This window comes from Mus caroli, unplaced genomic scaffold (genome assembly GCF_978045245.1).
Source record: "Mus caroli unplaced genomic scaffold, Mus_caroli_1 scaffold_6, whole genome shotgun sequence".
NCBI lineage: Eukaryota > Metazoa > Chordata > Mammalia > Rodentia > Muridae > Mus > Mus caroli.
The window spans coordinates 69,272,118-69,299,639 of NW_028227261.1; the positions used below are offsets into that span (position 1 = coordinate 69,272,118).

The following is a 27,522-nucleotide window of genomic DNA, read 5'->3' on the forward strand; positions in this document are numbered from 1 at the left end:
TCTAACTGGTGGTTTGTATTTTTTTTTTTAATCTACAAATAACTTGCTTATAACAGTTTCCTTCTGTGATTTTATCCCAAGGCTTCATGAAGTTTAAAGCTGTCTGAGCTTTGGGTAGAGCATCCTGTGATTTTCCTGGTTTGCTCAGCCAGAGAATGAGTGGAGGCAGGAAAAATGTGGTAGGTGGGTGACGACTGGAGTGTCTGTTACCCACAGAGCATTTTTTTAAGTCAAGGGGAATTTCTCCAATAAGTGCATTTATCAAACAAACAAACTTCATTTTTTTGTTGTTGTTATTAAAAACTTGAATTTGGTTTCCTAACGTGCATCCAGGGCATATTCAGGAATCACCTGCAGGCTCTTTCTGTGTGGACCCCTGCCAAAGCGGAAACCATGTGGTGGTGTGGGGTTTTTGTTGTTGTTGTTTGTTTGTTTGTTTTTTTTTTTTTAATTTTTGGCCAGCACATGGCTTTTCTGATCCTTTCTTTACTTTTTAAATTTTAAAACAATTTAAAGGTTGACTTCTAAACAAATGTGTCCATGGTACTGTCTTCACCCCCTGTGTTAGGCAAAGCTTCCAGTGACTCACTTGGAAGTAGTCTTGGAAGACGGATCAGACAGCAGGTGCCCCGAAAACTGATCTTCTGCAATGCCTCATGTGGCAAGGGATGAAGGGATGACTCAAAGACTAGAGGATAAGAGTTTTGTACCTTGCGCTTACACAACCCTAAGCTTCACAGAGCTGAAAGAGCTTTGCCAAATGCCCTTAACCCAAGAGCTCGGGAACCCCGACTTTATAGCTAAGGATGATGACACAGTAAGTGATTGCACAAGCCAAGCTGCCATGATGTTTTTCCATGGTTTCCCACAGTTCCCCCGAGACATGAGGTAAATGAAATGCTTCATATGCTAAGTCCTCTTACCTTCTGACATAATAGAGCTGGCTAGAGCAATAGACCATCCAGGAGAACTCATGGAGGGATGGGAATGATAGGCTGATGGTATCCACAGGGACAGAGATCCAGGAGAACTCATGGAAAGACAGTAGGCAGATGGTGTCCACAGGGACAGAGGTCCAGGAGAACTTCAGTAGACTGATTTGATCCACTTTCACCAGTTGCTGTAATTTCTGCTACAGCAACAATTTCTGTGTCATCTCCCTCTTTATTAAGCATAACTATAGGAGCCTTTATACAGGACAGTCAAGTAATTTATGGCTTACGTGGGAACATGAAAGGGCACATGGCCAGGTACAAATGATCTTGAAGGTGTTGGAAAGGTCTAGTTCAAGATTCTCAGGGAGTATGCTAATAGTATGTTTGATCAGAATTTTAGGAGTAACCCCTTCTGCATCTATAGTAATAAGAGAATGCTTGGGGTATATCCTTCCTTAGACTAAGTTAGAAGACCTTTTGCTCAGCTCCAATATGCTACCTGCTCATGTTCTGCCCGTGGCACTTAAGCCTTGCATGGTGCTAGTCTGTGTACTGGTCTCCCAGTGCAGTTTTAGTACCTGTCCCAGTATCTATGTCCCACACTAATTTTTTTATATATATATCTAGAGCCAATAGCAGAGCGAGAATTAAAAAAAAAATAGTGTTCACTGAACTAAGCTGGGTTTCCCTTTAGTCAGCAGAAAATTGCTACCCTCCAAGGGCTAGAGTTAATTGGGGGATACTTTTGGATCAGACATTCTCAAGAGCTGCAATTTTGTGAAGTCCACCAAAATTGCCTACTTCCTCTAAATAGGGACTGCTCCTTATAGAGATATATAAACCTGCCTCCCATGAAATCCCGATTTAATACCTGTTAACTTAATATATGCTAGGCACTGCACCGAGCACTTAAGGTTCATATCCTCACAACGGCCCTTTTGAGGTTAAAGAGGAAGAAAATGAGCTCTGAAGTTACACAAGCTCTCTGCAGCCAAGCAGCTGGCGAATTCATATGCACTGAACCTTAACCCTAATCTGTGCAAACCCATACCATACTCTCAAGACTGGAGTAAGCTTGAGGTGAGAAATACACATCATAGCTTGTCAGCTTAAGCAGTTTTGCATTATTATTATTATTATACTATTATTATTTAGTTGAATTGAACTGAATGCATGGGGAGGGGAGGGTGAAAGAAACTGGAATAATGCACTTTGTAGATAGGTAGAAATGAGCCAGCTAGGAATCTGGATAGTTAGGAGGCAAAGTGGCTGAAAATCAGCCTCTGGGGGAGAGAAGAAGGAGGCACAGGAAAGTATTAAAAAGAATGGCATAGGGGAGGAGGCAGGAACCCAGTTTTGTGAAGAGGGGAGAGAAAGAGAGAGAGAGAGAGAGAGACAGACAGACAGACAGACAGACAGACAGACATCATGCATGCACATGCTCAGAAGGTGGTGAGACTTCTTTAACAGACATCAGTTCAGCACACACCGGGGCAATGGTTGGTTGTGACAGCAGAAGAAAACTTCAAAGCACCAAGACAGTCCACAGCATCTTGCAGGACAGTCAGCCTAGGCTGCATCTTTCTTCATGACTCAGGATTTCTTTTTCTTTTTTCTTTTAAGGGAAAAGAGTTCTATGCTTAATGAGTCAGCATTGGGTTTTAGGGGATTCACTTAGGTCTATTTGAGCTCTTTTTACACGCATCATTTCCTAAGGGTTTGGCTTTGCCCTGAGAAGTGTTGGCTCTGAAGTTTCGACTCTATCCCATTCGGCACACGCCGTCTTCAGGAGCTTGCCCTGTCCTCCAATGCAAAGCGTGAGATCAGGAAAGAAAACCTTGTGACTTGTTTGTGATCTTTACTGGGTCGTGGGCTACAGGCGAATGTTGATACTTTTCCCTGAGTAGTTCCTGGGCTTATGTGGAGTGTCTGAAATAGGGAAGATAGCTGTTGTATTGATGGATAGGTCTGTATCTATCATCAATAATGGGAAGGACTGACCCCCAAGCTCTTTTTTCTTTAAATTTTATTTATTCTTCTCTCATACATCATATCCTGACCACAGTTTTCTCTCCCTACAATCCTCCTATACCCTGTGCCAAATCTGGACCTACCATTTGGGAGTTATATGTCTCTCTAAAGCAATAGTTGTCAACATAAGGGCCTCAACCCCCTTAGGGCTCTAATATCAGATATTCAGCATATCAGATATTTATATTATAATTCATAATAGTAGCAAAATTACAGTTATGAAGTAGCAATAATAATAGAAATAATTTCATGGTTGCACATTACCACAGCATGAAGAACTATATTAAAGGGTCGCAGCATTAGGAAGGTTGAACCACTACACTAAAGACTTATTTAGCTCATATCTAAAGGTAGGATAAGAATAGGACCATTGTAAATTTATGGAGAAATTGCATACGATAGCATATATTAAGAAACTGGCACCACGTCTGATGTGGTGGCTTTAATGAGCCCCACTGACTCATGTATTTAAGCACTCATTTCTTAGTTGGTGACAGTATTTGGAGAGAGTATAGAACATTTAGGAGGTGCTACTATAGTGGAGGAATTGCATTACTGGCATTGGGCTGTAAGGTTGATAGCCTCACCCCACTTCCTGTTTTCCCTCTGTCCTTCCGGTGATGTGAATAAAGGTGTGCTCAGGCAGTTTCCTGCTGACAGAAATGCCTTCTCTGCTTTTATGGAATCATAAACCCAAACAAGCTTGTTAAAAAGTTGCTTTTGGTCATGATAATTTCCTCACAGACACAAAAGAGTAACTAAGACACCATGTCTGGTGTATTGAGTGCACCAAGCGGATGAACGCATTAGAGAACTGTATCTCACTCAGAGGTGGGCTCAGGCTATTGGCTCTGCCACAGTTGGATTTTCCTTGTTCTCCTGCTCTGCTCTGTTTTCTTTTTCTTTCTACCTTCCTTATTTCCTTCCATATGTGTTTGTGGAGGCAACTACCTAGGAATACCACAGTTTATACAACCCTCATTTTGTTCTGATTTCTCACAGGACCCTCTGTCAGGACAACATTGCTTATTCTCTGCTGTCAGCTTATTTGCCAAAAGGGACTCCTTACCCCCTTTGCTGTAGTTCCTAAGACCTTACTCTGTTCTGGGCTTCTGGTGGTTTGATCTGAGTAAGAATGGCTCTATAGACTTATATATAAGAATGCTTAGTCATGAGGGAGTGAAACTCTTTGATAGGATTAGAAGGATTAAGAGGTATGGCCTTGTTAGAGGAAGTGCTTCACTGGGGGCAGGCTTTGAGGTTTCAAAGCAAGGCCTACTCTCTTTCTCTCTGTCTTTCTCTGTCTCTTTCTGTCTGTCTCTCTCTTTGTCTCTGTCTCCTTTTATCTCTCTCTGTCTCTCTTTTTCTTTCTCTGTCTCTCTCTGTCTTTGTCTCTTTCTGTCTCTCTCTCTCTTTGTCTCTGTCTCCTTTTCTTTCTCTTTCTGTCTCTGTTTCTCTCTGTCTTTGTCTTTCTGTCTCTTTCTGCCTCTTTCTTTGTCTCTGTCTCTCTGTTTACTTTATTTCTCTCTGTGTCTCTTTCTTTCTCTGTCTATCTCCGTCTTTCTCTCTCTCTCTCTCTCTCTCTCTCTCTCTCTCTCTCTCTCTCTCTGCCTGTGGATCAGAATGTAGCTCTCATTTATTGCTCCAGTACCACATGATAAGAATGGACTAACTCTGAAACTGTAAGCAACCTCCCAATAAAATGCCCCTTACCTCCATTCTTTTTTAAAGAGTTGCCTTGGTCCTGTTGTCCTTTACAGCAATAAAACAGTGCCTAAACCAGGGACACTGAATTCTCTGTCTTCTCTGCTCCCATTTCTTCACCTCATTAAGGTACTTAAAATACAGGTTATTGGATTTCTATTCAGGCCAAACACTGTGGTGGTTTGAATAAAAATGGCCTCCATAGGTTATGGGATATTCTATCCATAGATTCCCTTAACTGCTTCTATCATTACTTGGTTAAGAAGTTTTGGGGAAAACTACTATGCGTAGGAAAAATAAACACAAGGTCTTAGACCATAAGGCTTAGGGACTGGGAAGTTCCTTGTTTCCCTGAGTGCTGTAGAGGTCAGCTGAATGCTTCATATGTTTATCTTACAATGCCACCCCCCCCCCCCCCCCGAATGATTATCTTTGAGAGGTAGGGGGACTGAGACATACAGGAACTGAAGTAGCATCCTCAGGCCATGAGGAAAACAAAAGCCCCATCCTTTTTTCTCATTTTAAGGGATCTTCCCTTTTCTGATGCAGAACATTTAGCATTGCTAAGTCTCCTCTTGGTGTTTGTCTTAGTCACTGTTATATTGCTGTAAAGAGACACCATGATCAAGACAACTCTTATAAAAGAAAGCATTTAAGTATCTTAAATTTGAGGATTCCTTAAATTTCAATATTGTTACAGTTTCAAATATTGTCAAAAAGCCTTGGACAAATCTTTGAGTGCCATTAACTCCAGGACTTTCTAAGTTGATGGTAGGGAAAGCCAAAAAATTGTTTTCCCTTTGAAGGTGCTGCTTCAGTTCTGTTAACTGCTTTGTAAGAAGTAGGATTTCTGAACTATAAAATCCCCAATGTTTCATCATGACATCAGGATTTCAAATATGTGCATCTGAGGCTAACTCAGTTGTACCAAGCATGATGGTATGATTGAGGCCCCAGATAGAATTCAAGCACCAAAGCAAAACAAAACAAAAACTCAAACAAACGAACAGATAGTCAGGCCTTGATCATCTCTAAGAACTGGCATTCCCAGCTTCAGAGAACAAAGCAAATTTTGTCCATGACTATAACCACAGCACAATGCCTGGCACAGGAAACAGTCAATAAATACTTAGTTAATAGAGACTGAACAAAGAGAAATTCTGATTATCTTTAAGGGTATCATAAACTTCTAAGTAGAGGGATGCGGGTGTTTTATAGTCTTTGCACACATACAAATGTAATCAAGATATGGTGAAAACATTTACCATTTCAGTCTATAGCTGTCCTCAAGTTCTGAATGCCAGGCCTAAGTGCTTCATATGAAAAGTGAAATCACAGTCTCCGTCTGGTTCTTTATCATGGAAGCCAGTTTCTGTTTTGTGCAGAGATGTTTCTCTGTGTTAAATTTGATTCTGGGTTTTTTTTTTTTCTAAAAGAACTTATGCATATTTTCTTTCTTATTTGCAAACCTTTTATTTTATAGGAAATATAATCCTTATTTTCAAAGGATCTCAGGATGGTAGTATGGGGAGAGCCTCAGTGATCAAGTAACACTAGCTAGCTTGATCTTGACTTCCTTTTTGATCCCCTTACCTGTGGCACCATTATCCTGACAAGTTGACAGGCTCAGTCAGCACATACTGGGTTACTGGAGGGGGCAAACAAAATGCAGACATTTGCATTGCATTTTGTCAATGAAAATATTACACAGACGATTTCTGATTCTACATGAGAAACAATTGCGATACATAGGTGGTAGGTAATAAAAGCTAGCCATCACTGTTTTATTGGCTTGGGTGGTCAGCATGGGTCATCTTTATCCAAGAAAGACTGGCCCTTTTATGACCTTGTTTAAGCTTCTTTGTTGAGCTCCACTTACTGTAGGAAATACAGTCTAAGCAGCTTTAGGACCAGAGGCCTCCATGGGTGTGGCCTCTGCCTGTTCTTTATGGCACCTACTTCTTGTCCTTTCCTTTCATCTGAAAAAATGTTCTCTTTCCTTTGCCTGGATAAATCCTGCTTTTATGCTTCATCATTCAGCATGGGCTCTAGCTCCTCCAGGAAGAATCCGCCCTGAGGCCTCAAGCTCCCTTGGAACAATTGCTGTTTTGAGGTTGTCCCTTAACAGGTGACATCTTCAAGATGGGGTGTTGTGTTCTGAGAACTGGTACCAAAAGCCTGCTAGACATTAAGATGACTGCCTGATAGTAAGAGTTTATTACTCTAAAGGCATCTGAACATGTCCTCCAAATCTGGACTTAATGTCTGTGGATGTTGGTAAGCTTTGGTGTGTTTTCGCTTTTTGAATTTAAAAGTTAGTGTGGACAGAGCTGAGAAGCAGCATATCAGCATATGGAAGCTTTAGGGAAGCAGCAGAAGATAAACCAGTCTTCAGAGAGCATGTTGAAATAACAGCCTTTAAAACAGGACCAGGGTGCCTGCCATGCTTTGAAAGCTCCATCGACTCAATGAAAACCCGGCTGTCTTAAAAGGCGACACCTTTCCCTCTGGCCATTTTTAAGGGAATATAAAAGAAAAGTTGAAATTGGAAATCACGTGCCATTAGTGTCTTGTTAGTGCACAATAAAGTGGGTGTTCTGGTCTGCTTTTAAAGAGGGGACTCTGTGACCCTAACAGTTCCTTTAAATAAGGATTTTCAGCTTCTTTGATTCTTGTTGGTTCTCAGAATGGTTCTAGGACTGAGCAGAGATTAGGGCTAGTGCAGAGGGTGGGGAAGGGAGAGGGAAGAGACTGAATACCATTCCTGGAATTAGGAGCTCCCCCCTCCACTGTTTATCTCCCCGGCACCACTCAGCTGTTCTCTGTTGCACAGAAATAAAAGTTTAGTTTAAGAAGTATGTTAGAACAAAGCTGCAGAAATTGCCTGGAATTTCCTTCATTTTCAGCCATCTGGCTTTCATTTCTAACTTCGTTCCCCTCCTCCACATACATTTACCAAATCTTTTCAACACACACTGGCGGAGCTATCAAATGCTTATAATTAATAACAGTCATACATTTTTTTTTTAAAAAGTAGTGCTTTCTGGTTTTCTTTGGCTGCTCATGTCACTGCTATTATAAACCAGGGAGATAGTAACTTATTTATTAAGACTTAGCTCAAATCTAATCGAATTTAAGTCTTGAATTTTAAAATATCATGCTTTCATGGAAATTATGACTATTGTTTCTCAGCTAAACTAAAAGATGACCATGTATTTCTCTGGGTGACGATTGTGATTTTGTTTTTTTGTTTTTTAATTTTTAATTTTTGAGGCAGACTTGGGTGCTCAGGTATTTTAGGCAGGCCTGGTATTCACAATCCTCCTAATTTGATATCTGAGTTCTGGAACTTTAGACATGTGTTTTTATACCTAGCAGAGCGTGTGTGTGTGTGTGTTGGGGGTACAGAGTATTTGAACCCAAGGCCTTATACATGCTGGTCAAACATCCTGACACTGAGCTACACCCCAGCACAGATCTTATTATTGTTTTTGTTATTGACAGAGTCTCACCCTGTAGCCTATGCTGGCCTGGAACTATGCTGCCCAGGCTTACCACAACTCCATGGCAATCCACTTGCCTCAGCCCCTTAAGTACTGAAGTTGTCGTCGTGACTCACTATACCCAGCATTATAAAATGTTTCCCCATTTTAAAGATGAGAATGAAGATCTAAAAATGTCGATAGCCCTTCAAAGGTTAGTGAGAAGTGGCCTAAGAGGCTTGGACCACAGGTCTACATCTACTTGCTCATCTTTTTGAATGTCTCAGGGATGGGAAAGCTTCATAGCTCATGAGTGGGGCTGAGTGAAAACTTGAACCTTCTGAGCAATAAATGCAGAAAGATCTTGTTTACAAATATCAGAGCCTTGTATATTTGTGTATGTTCACAAACATATATAAATTCATGAAAGGTAGTCTTGATGCATATATACCAAGCTACCAGCATGTCTCTCTCTGGACAAGAAAGGGAGCGAAAAGTGACTAAGCTGGTTAAAGGTGGGGGCGGGGGGGGGGCAAGGGGCAGTTACCTTTCTGCCCTGATTACTACTGCTGTGCTTGAGGAGTTTTAAAAAAATCTTTTGTTTTAAGAAAACAAATACAGTCTGAATGCACTGTAATCACATCATTTTACCTTTCTTTCCCCCTCCAGTTCTTCTCATGTCCCTTCACCTCATCTTGAATTCATGATCTCGTCTATAACATTGTTAGATTGTTTTATATGCACACACACACACACACACACACACACACACACACAATCTACTGAGCCTACTTAGTGTTGCTTGAATGTACATGTGTTTAGAATTGACCACTTAGGATTGAAAAACCTCTTAGGGGTTCATCCCTAGAGAAAACGGATTCTCTCCCCATCAACTTCTATTGATTGCCTGTAGTTTCTCACCCAGAGGTAAAGCCTTACAAACTTTTCTCCCATACACAGTGGCATGTTGTTTGGTCACTGTGCAGGTCATGTGCAGGCAACTATACTGTTGAGAGTTCATGATGGCAGCATCCCTGATATGCATCAAATCGTCAAAGACACTATCTCATTTTGACCCTCTGGCTCTTCCCATCTTTATACCTTCTCTCCCTTGATATTCCCTTGAGTTTTAAAGGATAGGTCTCTTCATGAGCTACTTAGATAATCAGAATGCCCAGAAAGTTTTGGTTTTTAATAAACTGGTAACAGAGATTAATTTCTTTCCCCACAATGGCTCTTGGCTTCTTTTTAAAATCTTCTCGGAGCCAACCACACTCACTGATGGCACACTGGGGAAGAGGATACAGCCTCTGAGACTCAAATTGCTTAGTATTAAATGCGCACAAAAGAGTTTCCTTGTCTAGGATAATAACTCCTTTCCTATCAACTTTGAAGAAAGCTCTCACTGATGGTTGATAAGCAATGTTTTATGGCCAATTTTAGGGAAGATTGAAAAGGAACAAATATGTATCCTCCGCAGTCTGATCCCTGCCCTCCCAGAACCAACCTTTCCATTGGCCATTGCTAACAACCACTCAACCTCTTTGTCCCTGTCCCTTCCACCAAAGCTTACCTTTATATCCTTCTTTACTTTAAGTACACTTTTCTGCATACAAGTGATAACATAAATGCTATAATTACATTTATATTTTTGTTTGACAATTAAGGCCTTGAGTTTATGAAAAGGAGCCTAATGATGCCATTTTACACATCACCTGGAAGAGAGGGTTAAAGAGGCTAGAAATAGCAGTGATGCCTTTGGGCTCCCATTCACAGCATGTCCTAAACCTTGCTAATTACAAACATGGCCTCCAGGTGAACAATCACCTGCCACCTGTTGTTTCCTAGATATGGAGAGAGAGAGAGAGAGAGAGAGAGAGAGAGAGAGAGAGAGAGAGAGAGAGAGAGAGAGAGAGAGAGAGAGAGAGAGAGAATGAGAGAGATCAAAACATAAAGCTGAGAGCAAAATCTAGCCCCTTCAATACAAACTACTGTTTTTTAAACAGTTATTTTAAGAAGATAAGCATTGTGTACATGCACACATATATACTCAGAAATATCCACAAAAGCTGGAAAAGGTCCTTCCAGCCCAGAATGTGCCTCCCCTGCCATGAGTGACCAGGCCTGCAAGCTGCATGTGGGAACACTGGCAAAAGTCAGACATGTGCTTCTGATACAAACTCAATTTCACCCAGAAGAAACCAGAAGGGCCACATGTGGGACTCAGAAGCTGCTGTAGAAAGACAGAGGCCTTTGGTGCACTGAATGCTACAGCATTAGTCCCTGCATAGGTGAGACTGGCTGCTTCCTCACTGGCGGTCATCAGCATTGACAACTCCCCTAGGAGGGAGGCATATCTTAACCCAAAATCTCTTCACGGACACCAAGAGTGAGGACATGAAGCATTTCTCTATGTTGCATAGGAATGCTGTGTTTTGTTTTGCTTTGTTTTCAAAAAAGCATGTGGATTTCAGCAAAGGCCAAGAGCATAAAAGACAGTGTAGAACGTTTGAATCCAGCATAAGATGGATCAAAGCACACAGGGAACACAGAAGCTTGTTAAAGAATGGTAAACTGAAGATCTAAATGACCTCTGGCTGGACCAATACAGAGGAGAAGGACACATGGGTACATCTGTACCAAACAAATGTGTACACATCTTACTCCACAGGGATCGGGAAGAGAGGGCTGCTCTGAAAGTATCCCAAAATAGTCCACAGGAGAATCAATGACAAATAGCAGGTTTAATTATGCTTATCTAAATTGATCTTAGCCCTTTGAGAATAGCAAGTATACGTATATCATATTTTTAATAATAGTAATAATATAAATAATTATAATAACATTTTCTGAATCTATTCAGAGAAAGAATAGATTCAGTGGATACACATGCCAGCAATTTTCTCCCAATCCAAGCACTGACTCCTTGGCCTTGCCTGAGCTCATCATAGCTCTGGAATGTGCTAAAAAGACACTTCTTATTTCCTAATCATGGCAAATGAGCAGGATATAAAGGACAGTAGTTGACAACACACAGAAGAGCTGATAGCTGTGTGAAAATTCTGCCTATGGGATCATGAATAATCACTGGATATTTGCGTGGCAAGTTCATGTTGTCTTGTCTAGTAATTTACTTGATGGGGAGACAGAACAGTCAACTTGCTAAAGCTATATAGCTAAATGGTGACAGGTAGGATGAGACCCAGCCCTGTTGACCTTCTAGTCAAGTGCCTAGCAGCCTTCTTTTAATATGGGGGACTGTCACCAAGTAGAGGAGTTTGTACTCTTTTCTAATTAACTAAAGTCATAGGGTCACACTCTCCGACAGTGCAGAGTCTGAGGTAGTTGAGGAATTAGTTGCCCCAGGGACACATGCACATAGCAGTCAAGCTACGAACCTGCTTGGGATTTAACACACTCTTTGTCAGCTTCTCTCTGCCCAGCCCTGGCCGGCTTTGGAGAATGTGGCACAGTTGGCCAAGGTCACTTCCATATTTGAAGGGAAAGCTCAGTTTTGGCATGCAGAGCAATACTTGGAACAACTATGGTGACTAGAAAGTCACCATGGAGCTGTGTCACATGGTTTGAGAAGGCCTGAATCTGTTTCTTTCAGGTCCAAAAGTAAGGAATCAAGGAATCGACTGAAGCTAGCTGAGAAAGAAGATATTCGGCACACTGGCTTTACCAGCGAGCTACTGTTAGCACCTGAAAACAGCATAGTCATCCTGATAGTTTGTAGAGAAATGAGAGCTATTCAGAAGCACAATCCCTTTCCTCTCTAGGACATGATCTTATCCAATAGCATTCCTCGATGCAGATGTAGATTTGCGAGTCTGGCTTTAGTTCCTCAAACATATCTCATCCAAACCAGAATTGTATAGGGGATTTGCTCCAAAAAAGTATCTAAAAGGCAAATTTCCTGAGACACCATAAAATCATATGGACCAAAGCAGTGATTGGATTGATTAGCAAAGACTCAAGGTTGGGCGATAATGAGACACAGGCAAGGCTGAACAATGAAATGCTCTAATTGATTTTATGCATGTAGAATGATACACACATGCCCAACCCCCCCCCAAGCATGCTAGAGTGAATCTGTATGCTGTGTGCACACAGATTTCACAGTGGGTCAATTATACCACCCAGACGCTTCAGTACCTTATACTCTGTGATTTGAAAGCCAGTTTATTACTATGGTTCAAGGCTTTGGCATACGGGCTAAAATGTAGCATAGATCATGAAGTCTGTGGTCAGGTCATTTTCACTTTAGCAGAAAGCAACAGAGTGCTACATGCACATAACATCCACGCCATAAATTTGCTCAGTGCATGGAGCCTCTGGACTATATGACCATTGATTGGGATAGAATTCCAGGGCCCTGCTTTCAATTAAATTTAAGTGGATTTGACTAGAAGTTTGAACTGACGCTAATTGGTTTTCAAAACACTGGGTAACAATAAGCGTCCCTCTGTTACCCAGAGAGAGATGCACCCAGTTCAGCACATGCTCCTGGTTGGCAGGGGCAGCGACACATCCCTTACCTTGCTGGGCAGGGATCCAGGTTACAGGATTTCAGGAGCTGCGGGGGCCGTCGGCTGGTCACACACAGGTTCTCATCAGCGAGCTCCCGGGTCTGTTTGTTCAGGCAGCTTACCACAGCCTCCTGGACACCTGTGTACAAATCACACTGTCAGGCCAGAGTGCAGAGTGGGTCTGTGCTGGGGTGACGAAGTGTAGACAGGCAGCTGGTGGGAGGTCTCTAATCGGTGGGGACACTCATTCCACATTAGAGGCTATGGTTTGAAGCACAGCGCTGCCAGTCTTGTTAAACATCACTTGATCTAGGGCTAGGAGTGTAGCTCAGTGGTTGGGTGATTTCTCAGCATGAACAAAGCTCTGGGTTTGTACTCAGGCACCACAACTCCATAAAAGTAATTATTCCACCAGAAAGGAGGAATTCATGAGTCTGTGGCCTCTTGGTGTATCTGTTGAGAAGAGCAACTTTCTGAAAACATAGGTGGCAGAAATGCTTTAACAATGCTACCAGGCAGTCCAGCAACTCTTGCAATTAGTGTTGAAAATACTAAAAAAAATAAATTTCCCCCATGACCCAGCTCTACCACTCCTTAGCATATGCTAGAGGACTCAGCATCCCAGTTCACAGATTCTTGCTAGATCAGCCTTACTCACTGCTCCTTTATTTATAATATCCAGGGAATGGGCACAACCTCAATGTCCTGAACTGATGAATGAATAATGAAAATGTGGTACGCATACAGAATGGAATGCTGTTCAGTTGTAAAGAGTATCATGAATCTTGCAGGCAAATGGATAAAACTAGAAAAGATCATATTGATTGAAGTAACCTAGACCTAGAAACAAACATAATGTGTCCTCTCTCATCTGAAGTTCATACTATCAAATCTTCAAATGTGAGTCTATAACCTGGAGTAACTGTTGAACCAGGACAGGGATCATTGCCAGCATAGGGGAATGGGGGAGAAATTGAAGGGGCACATCAGGGCACAAGTAATTTAAGGAGGACATGGAAAATGGGGGGATTTAATTAGGAAGTGGGAGATTAATATGGAAAAAGGAGAGTAAAATAATATTGATATCTGAAAAACAATCAAAGAATTATTAATATCTACCTAAAATTACATAACACACACATGGTTTAAATGAGAATTTCTCATCTGGGCTGACAATGCTTTCCTAAGTGTTCATAGAATATTTACAAAACCTCAAACACCAGGCATGAGAAACCCCATTTTGAATTGTTGGTCAGGGTTGTCCAAGAGATTCCCTAAACATAGGCTATTGCTGTTGTACTTGCTTGCTTCCTAGACGTCGAGAACAACATGTTCTTTGGACACATGACTGAGATGATCTCAGCTGGTTCTGATATGAAACCTCCTCCCTGAGGACTGGTTTTCATGGAAACAGAAGGCAGTATGTAAGCTTCAAAGGGAGGGATGTAATAGATAATCCTCCTCCGCCACGATGCCCATGAACTAAACAATGATCAGCATAAGCATGGCAACCCTAGGAGTGCAATAATAGTACATGTGCCATGATGGCAACCAAAACCTCTCTAACTGGACTGAAGACCTGCTTACCAACAGTAAAGTCATGCCTGATACTGGAAATCCCAGTCAATTAATGGGAGCTAGTGAAATGATGGATTTGGTAGAGAACCTATTAGTGCCACATAGTTCCTAACTACATTCTAAATATTTATCCTTCTACCCACAGACGGGTATAGGTCTCACCCCTCATCAAAGAAATGAAACACATCACTTGCACCTAAGGTTGAGGAATCATAGTGAAGAGGGGTCGAAAAGATTATAAAACCCAGAAGAACAGGAAGTTTGAGACATTGTGTCACAGAAATATCAGAAAACCTATACACATAAAGTCTTAGCAACATGCCTAAACTTTACCCAAATAAGACCAACACCAATAGACATACTAACACGAGGAAATCTAACAGGACCTCAACCCTAGACAAGGAACTACAAGTAACTAAGGAATGCTAGTCTTTCCTAGGAAGAGACCCCAAAGAATTAATACCAAGTGGTATTCAGCCCTGAAATCATAAACAGATGAGTAACTTTATATCAACTGAGCAGGTTGTATTTATATGTTTAGGAATACACACACACACATGCACACACACACACATAAATATACACATACATATTTTGTGTGTATGTATCTGTATGTTAAAGAAACAGAGGCCATGCATCTGACACAGATCAAGGGAAGATGCATGAGAGAAGTTGAAAGGAGGGCAGGGTAAATAGTGTAATTATATTTTAGTGCAAAATAGTATTAAGAAAATGCTACCAGACTATAAAGCCACTGATGAGAAAACATGATAATTTAGTGTTAGAAGGAGCAGAACAGAGTAACAGGGTAACTATTAACAAAGCAACAAATGAAAAGAGAACCTAAGAGACCCAATACCAAACATTATATTTTAACGAAGGAGAGATATTTTCATGAAAGAGGGGTATAACATCACATTTTAGTGTCCATAATTCTGTAAGCTGCTCTGTTCCTGTGTCTTTACACCAACGACTCTGTCCCTGCTGGCTTTGTTTTGATTCTCTTTAATTTCTTCAGTGATTTAGGGCAACTTTAGAAGTTGAAACCATGCATAAAGTGCATAGTGACTATAGCCATAGAAAACAATATCCCCACAGACACCTGCACAATCTAGATGGTGTTAGCATAGTGTTCTGAGCATTGACTGACAAAGGTTACTGAGTAAATAACTCAAGTTGCTCCACAGGGTACCCTGTGGAGACTTTCATGGAGCATATACCACTTAAACCAGTCCACTGAACAGACATTTTATTCTATTGCCTGGAGTTGTAACATCTAATATATACAATGTCTACTATGGCCCAGGCACTGTAGCTAAGTACTTAGCATACATCATCCATTCATTCTACAATTCTATGAGGCAATCACTATTTAAACCCTAGTTACAGAAATGGAAACTGGAGCTTAAAAAGCATGAAAAGACTCCTGAGGTCACATGGTTGCTGAATGGTGAAGCTGAGTATATCTAAAGCTCTGAGAACTCACTGACAGCATTAACACTTAAAAAATACCAAGAGGCTGTCATATCTGCTTCCCTAGACATCTTCAGAAATAACCTAGACATTTGTCTGGAATCATTTCAGCAGCATGCAGTTAAAGGGAAGTGGCGAGACACAACATTCTTGCTAAGTTGCTTTTAGCCATATACAGTTATATAGATCTATTCTTAGAGATTTGTATATAGTTATAGCTGATATATGGATATCCATTCTCTCCTCTCTTGTTCTCTCTATCTTGCCCTCTGTCTCTCATATTGTTTCACCAAATGATACCTAACAGAATATAAATACCTACTGCTTGTTAATTTTCTTCCTATCTACCCTTGATTTCTCTGAGTCTCTCAAACAAGAGAATGCTTCCCAAGTTGATGTTACATTGACCTAGGCCACCAAGCAAGGGCATCATTTAAAAGGTGACACTGTAAAACCAGAATCCAAATTGGTTTCCTTCCATCTAAGATATTGTTTATGTCCTTAATAGACTGTGGTATTTGCCATGGCTGTTTCAGCATTTTATTCTTTTCCCCCTAAGATTTTATGACTTCTAATTTTTTTAAATTTGTGATGGTCAGATCCATGTGAAACATTTAAGATTTATGGATATTCAAATCATTCTATCATAGTATGCAATGCCAACTGTGGGCAGGTCTCCAAATCTGCAAATTCATGGTATGACGACATAACTAAACAAATCACAAGATATTGTTGCTTCCATCTGTGATTTCCCAAGGGGATGGTATAGAACTCTTAAAGCCATGATGACAAGCCACTGCATGCAGCTTACTGTTATGGTTTTAATCTGAGATATCCCCTGAAGGCTCATGAACTAGGGCTTTGGATGCCAGCTGAAGGGAACAGTATTGAATCCTGAAGCTGCTACCAATGCTGTTAAAATACCTTAAAAATGCCAGCAAGCCTAGAGCTACTGATGTCAAAATGTGACAATTTAATGCATGGCACCGTAACCAAGACCAAAAAAATTATTTGAAACCTTGCTGGGTGTGCTAGCTTATGCCTGTAGTCCCTAAACCCAGGAAGATAAGGCAGGAGGACTGTTGCTGGTGTGAGGCCAGATTGCTACATAGAAGGTTCACCATGAATTCTGGGCCACCGTGGGCAACAGAGTGAGACCCTGTGTTGGGCCCCATTTTGGCCCTGGTTTGGGCCTTAAGGACCAACCTGAGCCTGGCTCGAGTTTCTGTGGCCTTGTGAGAGAGACCTGTCTCAGTCACTTCCCTATGGAGTGACTCAGCAAAACCAGTTTGATCCTGCCTCTGCCCCACTATTGCTGATGTAGAGCTTTGCCATTGGCCCTATCAGTCACTCCATACCCTTTGTCACCCTTCCCTGCCTCCTACATCATTTTACCCCACCAAAAAACCCCCTTCCTATGTTCTGAACTTATATAAGTGAGAGGCTAATGCCAAAAAATTGAGTTCCTGCTTCAACAAGACTCCCAGCTCAGTGTGTTTCTTTTGGGGGGTTGATACTTGCCATGACCCTCAGCCCCAGAGAGACCCCAGTGGGACAGAGACCTCTTTCCTCTCTCCTGGTCCTGCTGGCAAGGAGATGGCAACCCTATCTCAAAAAGTAAGAATCAAAAGTCTAAACAAGATACAATTCACAAACTACATGAAACTCAGGAAGAAGGAAGACAAAAGTGTGGATTCTTCGAACCTTCTTAGAAGGGGGAAAAAACCACCCATGGAAGGAGTTACAGAGACAATGTGTGGAGTACAGACTGAAGAAATGACCATTCAGAGACAGACCCACCTGGGGATCCATCCCATATACAATCACCAAACCCAGACACTGTTGTAGATGCCAACAAGTGCTTGCTGACAGGAGCCTGATAATGTTGTCTCCTGAGAGACTCTGCCAGTGCCTAACAAATACAGAAGTGGATGCTCACAGCCATCCATCGGACAGAGCACAGGATCCCCAATGAAGGAGCTAGAGAAAGGACCTAAGAAGCTGAAGGAGTTTGCAACCCCATAGGAGGAACAACAATATGAACTAACCAGTACCCCCAGAGCTCCTTGGGACTAAACCACCAACCAAAGAGTACACATGGTGGGACTCATGGCTCCAGCTGCACATGTAGCAGAGGATGGCCTAGTCAGACATCAATGGGAGGAGAGGCCCTTGGTCCTGTGAAGGCTCTATGCCCCAGTGTGGGAGAATGCCAGGGCCAAGAAGTGGGAGTGGGTGGGTTGGTGAGTAGAGGGAGGGAGAGAGTATAGGGGGAGGGTGTTTTTTTGGAGGGGAAACCAGGAAAGGGGATAACATTTGAAATATAAATAAATAAAATATCCAATAAAAAAAGTCTAAACAACAACACAATTTCCTAATCAGTGAGTACCTTTGATAGATTCGTAGTACAATGGCCAGGTGCAGGGAGGAAAGTGGGTCCCTGGGAGTGTGCCCTGCAAAAATACATCAGCCTTTCCCCACAATGACAAAAATATAATTTCTATGCCTCCTGGTCCTGTTGCCATGATGCCCCACATCACTTCAGGCATTTGACAATGAAGGATGCTAACTATGGTCTGTTATCCCTTAAACTGTGAGCCAAAGTAAAACTGTTCTTCTTTGAAAATGTTTCCCTCAGGTGTATGTCACAGTGATGGAAACACTAACAGCCAAGCTTACTGTTGCATGCAGGATCTAGAGCTGTGTTATGCTAGAGCTGATTTTCTAAGTCACACTCACAACAGCTTTCACAAGGAGTAAAATTACTAGGAATACATCTAACAAAACAGGTGAGCACTCTCTCCATAGTAAAATCCCTAGAAGACACAAAGACTTCATACATCTATAGATAAAGAGATTTAATATTGTAAAAATAGCTGTATTAAGATGGTTTACAGATTCAATCCAATTCCCATCAAAATTCAAGTGGCATTGTCCATAGAAATGCAAAATACAATTCTAGGTTTCATATGCAACTACCAGAGGCCCTAATCACTAAAAGACTCCGTAGTAGAAAGAACAATGCTGAAAGTCTTACAGTACCCAATCTTAAATTATACAGCAACAAAGCCAGCTTTATACTATCCCAAAACCAGACCATTATTCCATTAGAATAGAACAGAGGACCAAGAAATAAGGCCACAAAGTTATAGAAACCTGGTTTTTAATAAAGGTATAACAACGATAGGTTGGAGAAAAGACAGTGTCTTAAGATGTGTTGGGGAAAACTCAATTATCATGGTAGAAAAAAATCATTCAAAATGGATCAAAATCTTAATGTAGGGCTAAAAAGTTTACAGGTGAAGCACTTCAAGACATAGGTGTAAGAAAGAATTTCTGAACATGTTTCCAATAGCACAGAAAATGAAACAAATCCTTGAAAACTATGTACCAGGCAGGGATTAATAATGATAAACAGAGAATTGCAAAAATTAAACACACACACAAACAAACTCCTATCAACAAATGAGCCAATGAACTGAATGGGTAGTTCTCAATAGAAGAAATAGATGGCTAGAGAGATAGCTCAGTTCTTAAAAGTGCTTGCCATGAAGGTCTGATAACTCAAGTTCAGGTCCCTGGGACCATGGAAAAAGCCAGAGGCAGCAGCATGCATCTGTAATCCCACTGTTCCTATATTGAGATGGGAGGTGGAGAGGAGACTTGCTGGAAGCTTGCAAGACAGTTGATTGCATGACAAAGAGGCAGAAACAAGATGGAAAGTAAGAACCAACTCCCAAACTCATCTTCTGACATCCACAGCATACAAGCATCCACACATATCTACACATCAAACACCACACACATCTAAAAAGGATAAAAAGACAGATGAGAAAAGAAGAAGAGGGGAATGAAGAAGAGGAAGAGGAAGGAGGAAGGAAGGAGAAAGGAAGGAAAGAGGAGGAGGAGGAGAAGAATAAGGAGAAGAAGGAGAGGAGGAGGAGGAAGAAGAGGAAGAAGAAGAGGAAGAAGAAGAGGAAGAAGAAGAGGAAGAAGAAGAGGAAGAGGAAGAGGAAGAGGAAGAAGAAGAAGAAGAAGAAGAAGAAGAAGAAGAAGAAGAAGAAGAAGAAGAAGAAGAAGAAGAAGAAGAAAGTGTCCAATAAGTACCAGAACAATATTAAATATCCTTAGCCATTAGAAATGTAAACTAGAACTGCTTTAAGATTCTATCTTGCTCCAATCAAAATATCTCTCATCTTCATCTAAAACCAAATGGGAATGAATGCTGATGAGAATTTCATTCTGGTGGGAATGAAAGCTTGTGCAGCCACTTTGGAAACCAGTATGGAACTTCCTCAAAACACTGAAAACAAAACCTTTATCTAGCTGGACCATTCTCGGGAGTATAACCAGAGCCTGAAATTAGACATGTCACTGAGATACTTGCATATCTGTGTTTATAGTGCCCTATTCATAATAGCCAGGAAGTGGAACCAAGTTGGATATTAATCAACGAACAGCTAAAAAATTTATTGCATGTACACAGTGGAATTTTAGACAGCCATAAAAAAATAAAATCATTGCATCTGTGGGAAAATGTATGTAACTGGAAATCATTATGTTAAATGAAATAAGCCAGTCTTCAAAAGACATATATCATATATTTTTTCATACTTGTGGATTCTCTCTTTCATTCTTTCTTGCACGTGTATGTGTATATATGAATGTGTGTATCTATGTATGTGAATCTATATACTAATATGTTACAAATTGAGGAAGGAAAGGAATAGATTTTCAGAAGGGTGGGAAGTAGAGTAATTGGTTAAACACAGAAAAACAAACAGAAAAGCGGAATAGCTGGAGAAGGAAAGGGATGTAGCTGGAAGATGGGAAAAGACAGGGAGGGGAAGGGAGCAATTGAGAGCAGAGGGGAATGGCATGTGTAAGGACGCCATGATGAAATCTAATACTTGTCTGCTAACCTGATAATAAACAAGACATTTCCTACTAACTTGTCTACTTGATAGCATTTGAGAGATTCTAGAAAACGTATTTGGGTTTTATTCTGGCTATGGAAAGCCTTATGAAATTGGGGTGACCTCCAAGAACTCTGAGGCAGTAAGTTACTCGAGAGCTTGTCCTGTGCTTTACATAAAAGGACCTGCTTTAGGTTTGTGAGAATGTAAGCAAGATAGCAAGGAGTGGGGCACAAAAGGCAATGCTTCTGCAGGACATCAGTAATCTCCCTTAGATTTCAAAAGCCCAACGGTTACTTCTTCAGAGCATTAATCAAAGCAGATCAAAAGCACCTATGGAGTAGCCACAGGCTAAGACTAAGAAGCATTCCATAGTTACTAAGTTTTAATCTTAGGAATTATAAAACAATGTGCTAGGCTCTGCAACACTGTGTATTAAGTCTCATTTGCCATGGGGACAGTTGCCTGGACGTTCTTAGGTGGGGGATCCCAAGACACAAATACACGGGGTCAACCCCGTGATCAACATAGTTCATTTTTCTAGGATGAACATGTCAATGACTAACTAATGGGCAGGGCAGTCTAAACACAGAGGGAAACAGACTGAAAGGGGAGGGATGGGCTGCCTGGAGGAAAAGACCATGGAGGGAGGTGCTGCACTGATATGGGTAGTGTGGAAAGAATGGGAAAGGGCTCCATGCTCCCAATTCTTCCTGGCACTGGGAGGAAGGCAAAAATGTAGTGCTGCAGCTTTAAGGTCCTGCTCTTTGGAGAGGGACTAACAGAGTCCTGGGCCCATACATAGCATGTATGTTTGTGTATATGTGAGAGTTTAGTGTATGTGTGTGATAGTCACACTTGGGCTTGCTAGTGCATATGCAGATGCCATGTGAGGATGTTGAGTGTTCTGCTCCATTAGTCCCTATCCCATTTCTCTGAGTCTCAGGGTCTCTCACTGAGCCTGGAGCTGGGCTGTCAGTCAGCAAGCCTCAACAATCCTGTCCCCTCACCCTACAGTTCTGAGATTATAGGCATGCCTTTACCCAGACATACCGAACTTCTGTGTGCTAGTGGGATCTAAACTCAGGTTCTCATGTTTGTATAGCAAGCACTCTTATCCACTGAGCAGCCTCAAGCCCATCTTGCAAAAGGAATGGAGAGCCTAAGTTCTAGCACAGTATATTCCAACAGAAGGGGTCTCCCCTTCTGACCAAAGGAGAAGAGAGGAGTGAGAAGGAAAGTTAGCAACCCATCCAAGATGCCACCCTAAAGTCTGCTGATGTCAGTTCCCTGTTTTTCTTTCCTAAGCTAGACTTTCAAGTTGCTTTGGCATCTAGGAAGTTAATTCCTCAGTGCTGCTTGGATTCAGAAGGGCCTTTCTGGACCTTGTCCATCAATCCACTCATAGGACATCCCAGCACAGTGAGTAGGGGATAGTAAGACACTATTCCCAGGGCTGCGGACTTTCCTCTTCAAGCAGGTGAAACTTTCTGTGCTTATATCTCCCAGAATTGTAGGATTGCTGCATGATATTTGATGACAGCTCTGTGAGCCTCAGAAACCAGCTACAGGCTGAAAGCTGGAGTTAACTTGTTCCTCTGGTTACTACTACTTCTAGGTGAAAGATTACCTTTATTCTCTCCAATTTCATCTCTTCAGATTGTTAAAAACAATAAAGTTAGCCTGGCTGGCTCTAGAAGTCCAACTGATTTAAAAATCTGTTTGTTAATACTGCACATTTTAAGTTGGTTTCAGCAAGAGTGATTAAAAATATATGTAATCTTGTGAGCTTTATTTTGGTGGAAGATCAAGGTTGATAATACAATAAAAGCCACTGCCAAATGGTGATTTGAAAACATATATATGTCCCGTAGAGTGAAGAGATTTGTCAGTGCATATAGGCATCATATGGAACACATAACGCATGCATATTTTCACCACTTTGGAATTTTCAACTCTAACATTTTAGGTGTAAATATATTACCTTGGCACATTGTGCTCAGTTGTCCACAGTTAAAAACCTAAGACATATTAGGAACTTTGTCTTCTCTTGGGTATAAATGAAGAACAATTTATGTCATACAAAACTTTTCAGTTCCTATAGGTAGAGATCAATTGTATATCAAACATCTAATCCTTATTTCTCAGTTTCCGTTGAATATTCTTGAAATTAATATTTTCCATATATACCTTCAACATTCAATTTTAAACTCCTGGTTGGTCAGTAGAAGAGTTAGATTCTTAAAGATAAAGATATCTGGATGTTTATATATCCTATTACTACATCTATTTTTCCACCTTCTCAAAAATTCCAGGCTTGATTTATAACTGAGAACCATAACCGAGAAACCACAGTATACATGAATGCAATTCAGGTGACTATGGAGATAAAAGCACAACCATTGAAACTGTGAGTCATTCCTTATATTTGACAAAGTTATTGGGTATCGTGGTGCATGCTTGGGGAATATCAACACTCTTGAGGCTAGGGCTGAGGTTACACAAGTTCAAGGACAGCCTGGGTTAGAGAGCAATACCCTGTCTTAAAAACAAAGCACAAAATAAAAGAAGCAGTAGTAGCCACCAACTACATCCAGACTTTCCCCTGACCTCTTGGCTCCTATAGGAGCCCAGAGATCTGCAAAATTTATTTAACACATCTCCCTCATTAGGCATGAAAGAGAGGACACCCTCAAAGACAGGGAACCACACCAACTAAGTACAGCACATTAGCTGAGTTCCAGGAAGCTCTCTCCTAGAGCCATTTGGAAGCATTTTGAGTTTTAAAACACCAGGGCTCTCCGTTAAAACACTCCAACAATTCCAGGGCTTGAAACTGGAAGATGTGCAAACAAACAAGAACCCTGAGGTCAGAACTATTAAATGTTTAAAAAGAGTGGCTAGAGACAAGCACATTCTTTGATAGTAGCAGTCATTCCCTCTCTACCCCATGTGAATGGACAATGCGAGCACATTTAGTCTTACATTCTCAACCAGAACAAAAGATGCTTTTAAAAGAGTTTCCCAAATGCCATGCTTTTGAAAACAGTTTGGGGAAACTATTTGACTATTCCTTCACCTCACTGCCCCTCACCCCCACATGGTTAAGTAAAATCTTTGTTGGGCACGTGGAACCTTAACACTAATATTTTAGTGAAGAATCCATCTGTACTCTGTCACCTGTCAAAACCTCTTTTGGGACTAATGTGTTCAATAGTTGCAATCCCCGTTTAATAATGTATTCACATTGGGGTGGCATAGAATTAATTGATTTTCCTAGCACATTCCTTCTCATAACACTCTAAGTAGAGGATCCCTGGAGGGGCTGGGCAGATGACTCAGTCTAAGCTTCTGTAAACAAGTTTAGATCAATAGCATGCACTAAAAGACTGAGCTTGGCAGTGTGTGCTGGTGATCACAACACTGGGGTGCAGAGACAGTGGATCCCAGGCACCTGCTGGTCAGCCAGTCTAGCTGAAGCAGCCTGCTCCTGGTTCTGGGAGAGACTGTCTCAAACACATGGTGGAGAAGTAATTCAGGAAGACTTCTGACATCAGCTCCTGGTTTCTCTATACATGCCCACACAGATTAATGAAACCACACACACTTCGAGGCCTCCCTCAAGAATCACGGAAGGGATTAATTAGCTCGGTTTTAATCTTCCTTCAACATATACATCAAAATCATTCACTACTCCATAAATATATGCAGTTATTGGCCATCATTAATACATTAATGTCAACATTACTGAAGTTATTTCTAAAGCATCATGGAATATACCCAAGGGAATGAGGTGAAAATATATGTAAACATTTGCCACTAAATAATACTCACAATGAGAGAGCTTCAGGGATTCTGTATGAGCCTAGACAAGGTCTAGTATGATAGAAAGACTGAATGAGGACAGAAAACAGAAGTCTTGGCTGGGGCCCAGTGCTATCATTACTAGCTGTGAGAGATAGAAACAGTCCCCCTGCTTCTCTGCATCCTAAATTTCCTCTTACAGAATGAGCAGGACTGCCTTTGTTCTCTCTCTCTCTCTCTCTCTCTCTCCTCTCTCCTCTCTCCTCTCCTCTCTCCTCTCTCCTCTCTCCTCTCTCCTCTCTCCTCTCTCCTCTCTCCTCTCTCCTGTTATGCATGGTGTTTGTTGGCTTTAAATATCCTTCCTACAGTTGGAAAACTGAGCTGAACAAATCTTAGGGACTCTATTGTATTCTCGAGGATGGTAGAATGTGCTGCAGAGGGGTCTCCCTTCACCCCAAATGCACCGAGGAAAAATAAGGGGCAGACAAGTAAGACTGAGCGTTGAGAACAAGACATTGGAATGACAGCTGCAAGCCAAGGTTGTGCTGGCCGCTCAGGGCTGACTGTGAGTGCCTCTGGGACGAAAGAAATCCATCAGGGCTTCATTTGGGATGTTTGGATGTTTTTACATTTGGTATGGCTGCCTCTCCTTTCTTCACAGTTGCGCGATAGAGTTGCATGCAGGGACAGAAGAAGCCAGGGGGATGGCAGGCTCTGTTCTAGGCTCCCCTCCTTACCTCCTCCACATGACTCAGAGCACTTGGTGAAGCCCTCATATTCCCAGTCATACAGCTCGTCCAGGTCCTGCAGGCCACCCAAGAGTCCGTCTCCGTTATTTGGGTTAAATTCCGGAGTTTCCCCGTTGCACGGTCCTGCATAACAGGCACGTTGCGATGCTGGCTTAGGCCCTTCGCATTCATCCGCAGGCAGGTCAGCCACAGACTGAGAGAAAGGCAGGAGCACCTGGCATCTTATTATTCGCACTTGTGTCCCCACGCCACAGGTGACAGTACAGGCCGACCAAGCTTCTGGGATGAACCTGCAGTTGGTAAGCAAACAAGAGGACAGGATGAGAAGCCCCAGGCAGGAAGCCATAGGTGCTGTGAGGGACTGCATCGCACCTGACTCTGGGGCCCAGAGCTGTACCAGGATGTGCTCGCTCGGGATCCTCCACCCAGTCCTGGGCTGGCAGCTTCACTTTAGTTCATGAGCTCATTGGCCACTGATTCTGGAGTGCGTGTTTCAAGAGTGTCATGTGAACTCCCAGCTGTAAGACATTCCAGCCCCAGACCACCTGCTTGCCCACTGCTCTGCAGCCCTAGAAGCAGCGGGACATTGGTGGGCCTCCTCCTTGCGCTAAATCCCAGCGCTTGTGCCTCTCACAGGATGCTGGCTGGCTCTTCTTACACCAGACTAACACTGATACTAAAAAACGAGAGCAAAAATAAGCCCTTGGAGATATTTGGGAAGAGTTTTCTCTTAGTTTGGAGCTCATATCTGTAACTTTTTCTTGCTTGGGCTCAGTATGTTTCCCAGTACTTATTTTTATGCATAAAGAGCAATTTTTTTTAAAAGTTTCCAAGAATGGTGCTGTCTTTTCCCTCACACATTCTTTGAATCGGTCTGAACTCCGTGTCTTTTTATATCACATAGAAAGCCACACTCAAATTGAAAGCCACAGGCATGTTACAGTAAACAAGAGGTTCTGCAGTCCTGCACGTTTGTTCCATGTCCTCCACCACCCCCCGCCCCTGGAAAGGAGCTACACTAGTAAGAACTTGGGTATTTTTTTCTTCTTCTTCTCAACTTTCTCTAGAATGTATGAAAATATCCGAATTCCCAAAAAGCTTTTGCTCCTCATTAATCAACCGTGGCTGCAGCAACTTCAGTGGCCTTGAGAGGTCCTAGGGAAAATGCCCAGAGGGAACCATTAGCATTTTCTTAAAAGTTAGTATAATAATTTGGGGAAAGAACTTTGGGATAATTACCTCCCCCCCCTGCCCCCCATGATCCTTCTGCTCTTTCATAGGGAAGCATAGTGAAGAGGCAGGAGAATCTGGCTTCTTAACCATCACTTTGGCAGAAAATGAAGAACTTGGTAAAAACTTATGGCATTAAATCTCAGCAAGCACAGACGGTTCACGGCTAGTTCAGGGAAACTGACAGTCTAGCAGCAAATCAATCCATTGATGACAGGACAAAGATGCTCCCTGGGTCTGAGGTCAGCCTCGTGTGGGGCAGACTTGGTCATTCTTGCCCTGGAAGTCAGTCCTGCCCAAAGCACACACTGTATTTGGAGGCATGATAAAAAGACCCTACCCAAAGAGACTCACTCTAGTTATTTCAGAAGAGCCATCTTCTCGGAGAGTGCAAAGGTCACCAGAACACCAGAAGGGTAAAGATGGATGGAATGGACACTTAGGATGATCCCCAAGAAAATTCCACCCCAATACCATATCCCCTTGTTTTTTTCTTTCTTTCTCATCTGATGTAGAGACACAGGGGCAAATAGTATTCCCAAAAGATTTCAATGTCTTCCTCCTTTAAATACTGCCACCTGCATGAGCTCTTTTGAAATATAAAAGTGAAATCTAGTTTTAAAATCACTTTAATTCTCTTATTGCACATTCACATACACCTGCCTGGATCCTGGAGTAATAATCATGATAAAGACACAGCCCCGGATTTTACAACCATGGTGTTAGCGTCATGGGAAATGCATCTTAAGTCACTTTGCATAGAAGAAAACAACCGATGACCCGACAACAGAGGAATGAGTAATGTTTCCTTAAAAACCGCAGTACCTTATTTTGTTCTAGAGTAAGAGAGATGGCAAGAACTCAAATTGTGCCCTATGGACCATACAGTAAGGATTATTCTTGTGCTACCGACACTAGACTTCTTCTGTGACTATTACGTGGAACAGAATCAGCAAGCTTTTTCTGTAAAGAGCTAAGTTAGAAGATCATTTAGATTTTGCCTGCTGTGCAGGCTCTGCTGCAGCTACTCAAGTCTGCCATCATTGGAAGAAATGAGTAGGTGGATGAGTGGGGCTATGTTCCAACCA

General features: G+C 41.8%; 1 protein-coding gene across 2 annotated transcripts in view; it reads right to left on the reverse strand.

The window, feature by feature from the left end:
* Adamtsl1 (ADAMTS like 1) overlaps positions 1–27,522 on the reverse strand; it is a 367,312-nt gene that overhangs the window by 127,147 nt on the left and 212,643 nt on the right. For both annotated transcript variants that reach the window (XM_021160015.3, XM_029476026.2), the window contains 2 exons: positions 25,193–25,494; positions 12,694–12,823 (listed from right to left, as the gene is read on the reverse strand). In XM_021160015.3, coding sequence (XP_021015674.2) covers positions 12,694–12,823; positions 25,193–25,494 — 432 coding nt within the window. The remainder of the gene's footprint in view (positions 1–12,693; positions 12,824–25,192; positions 25,495–27,522) is intronic.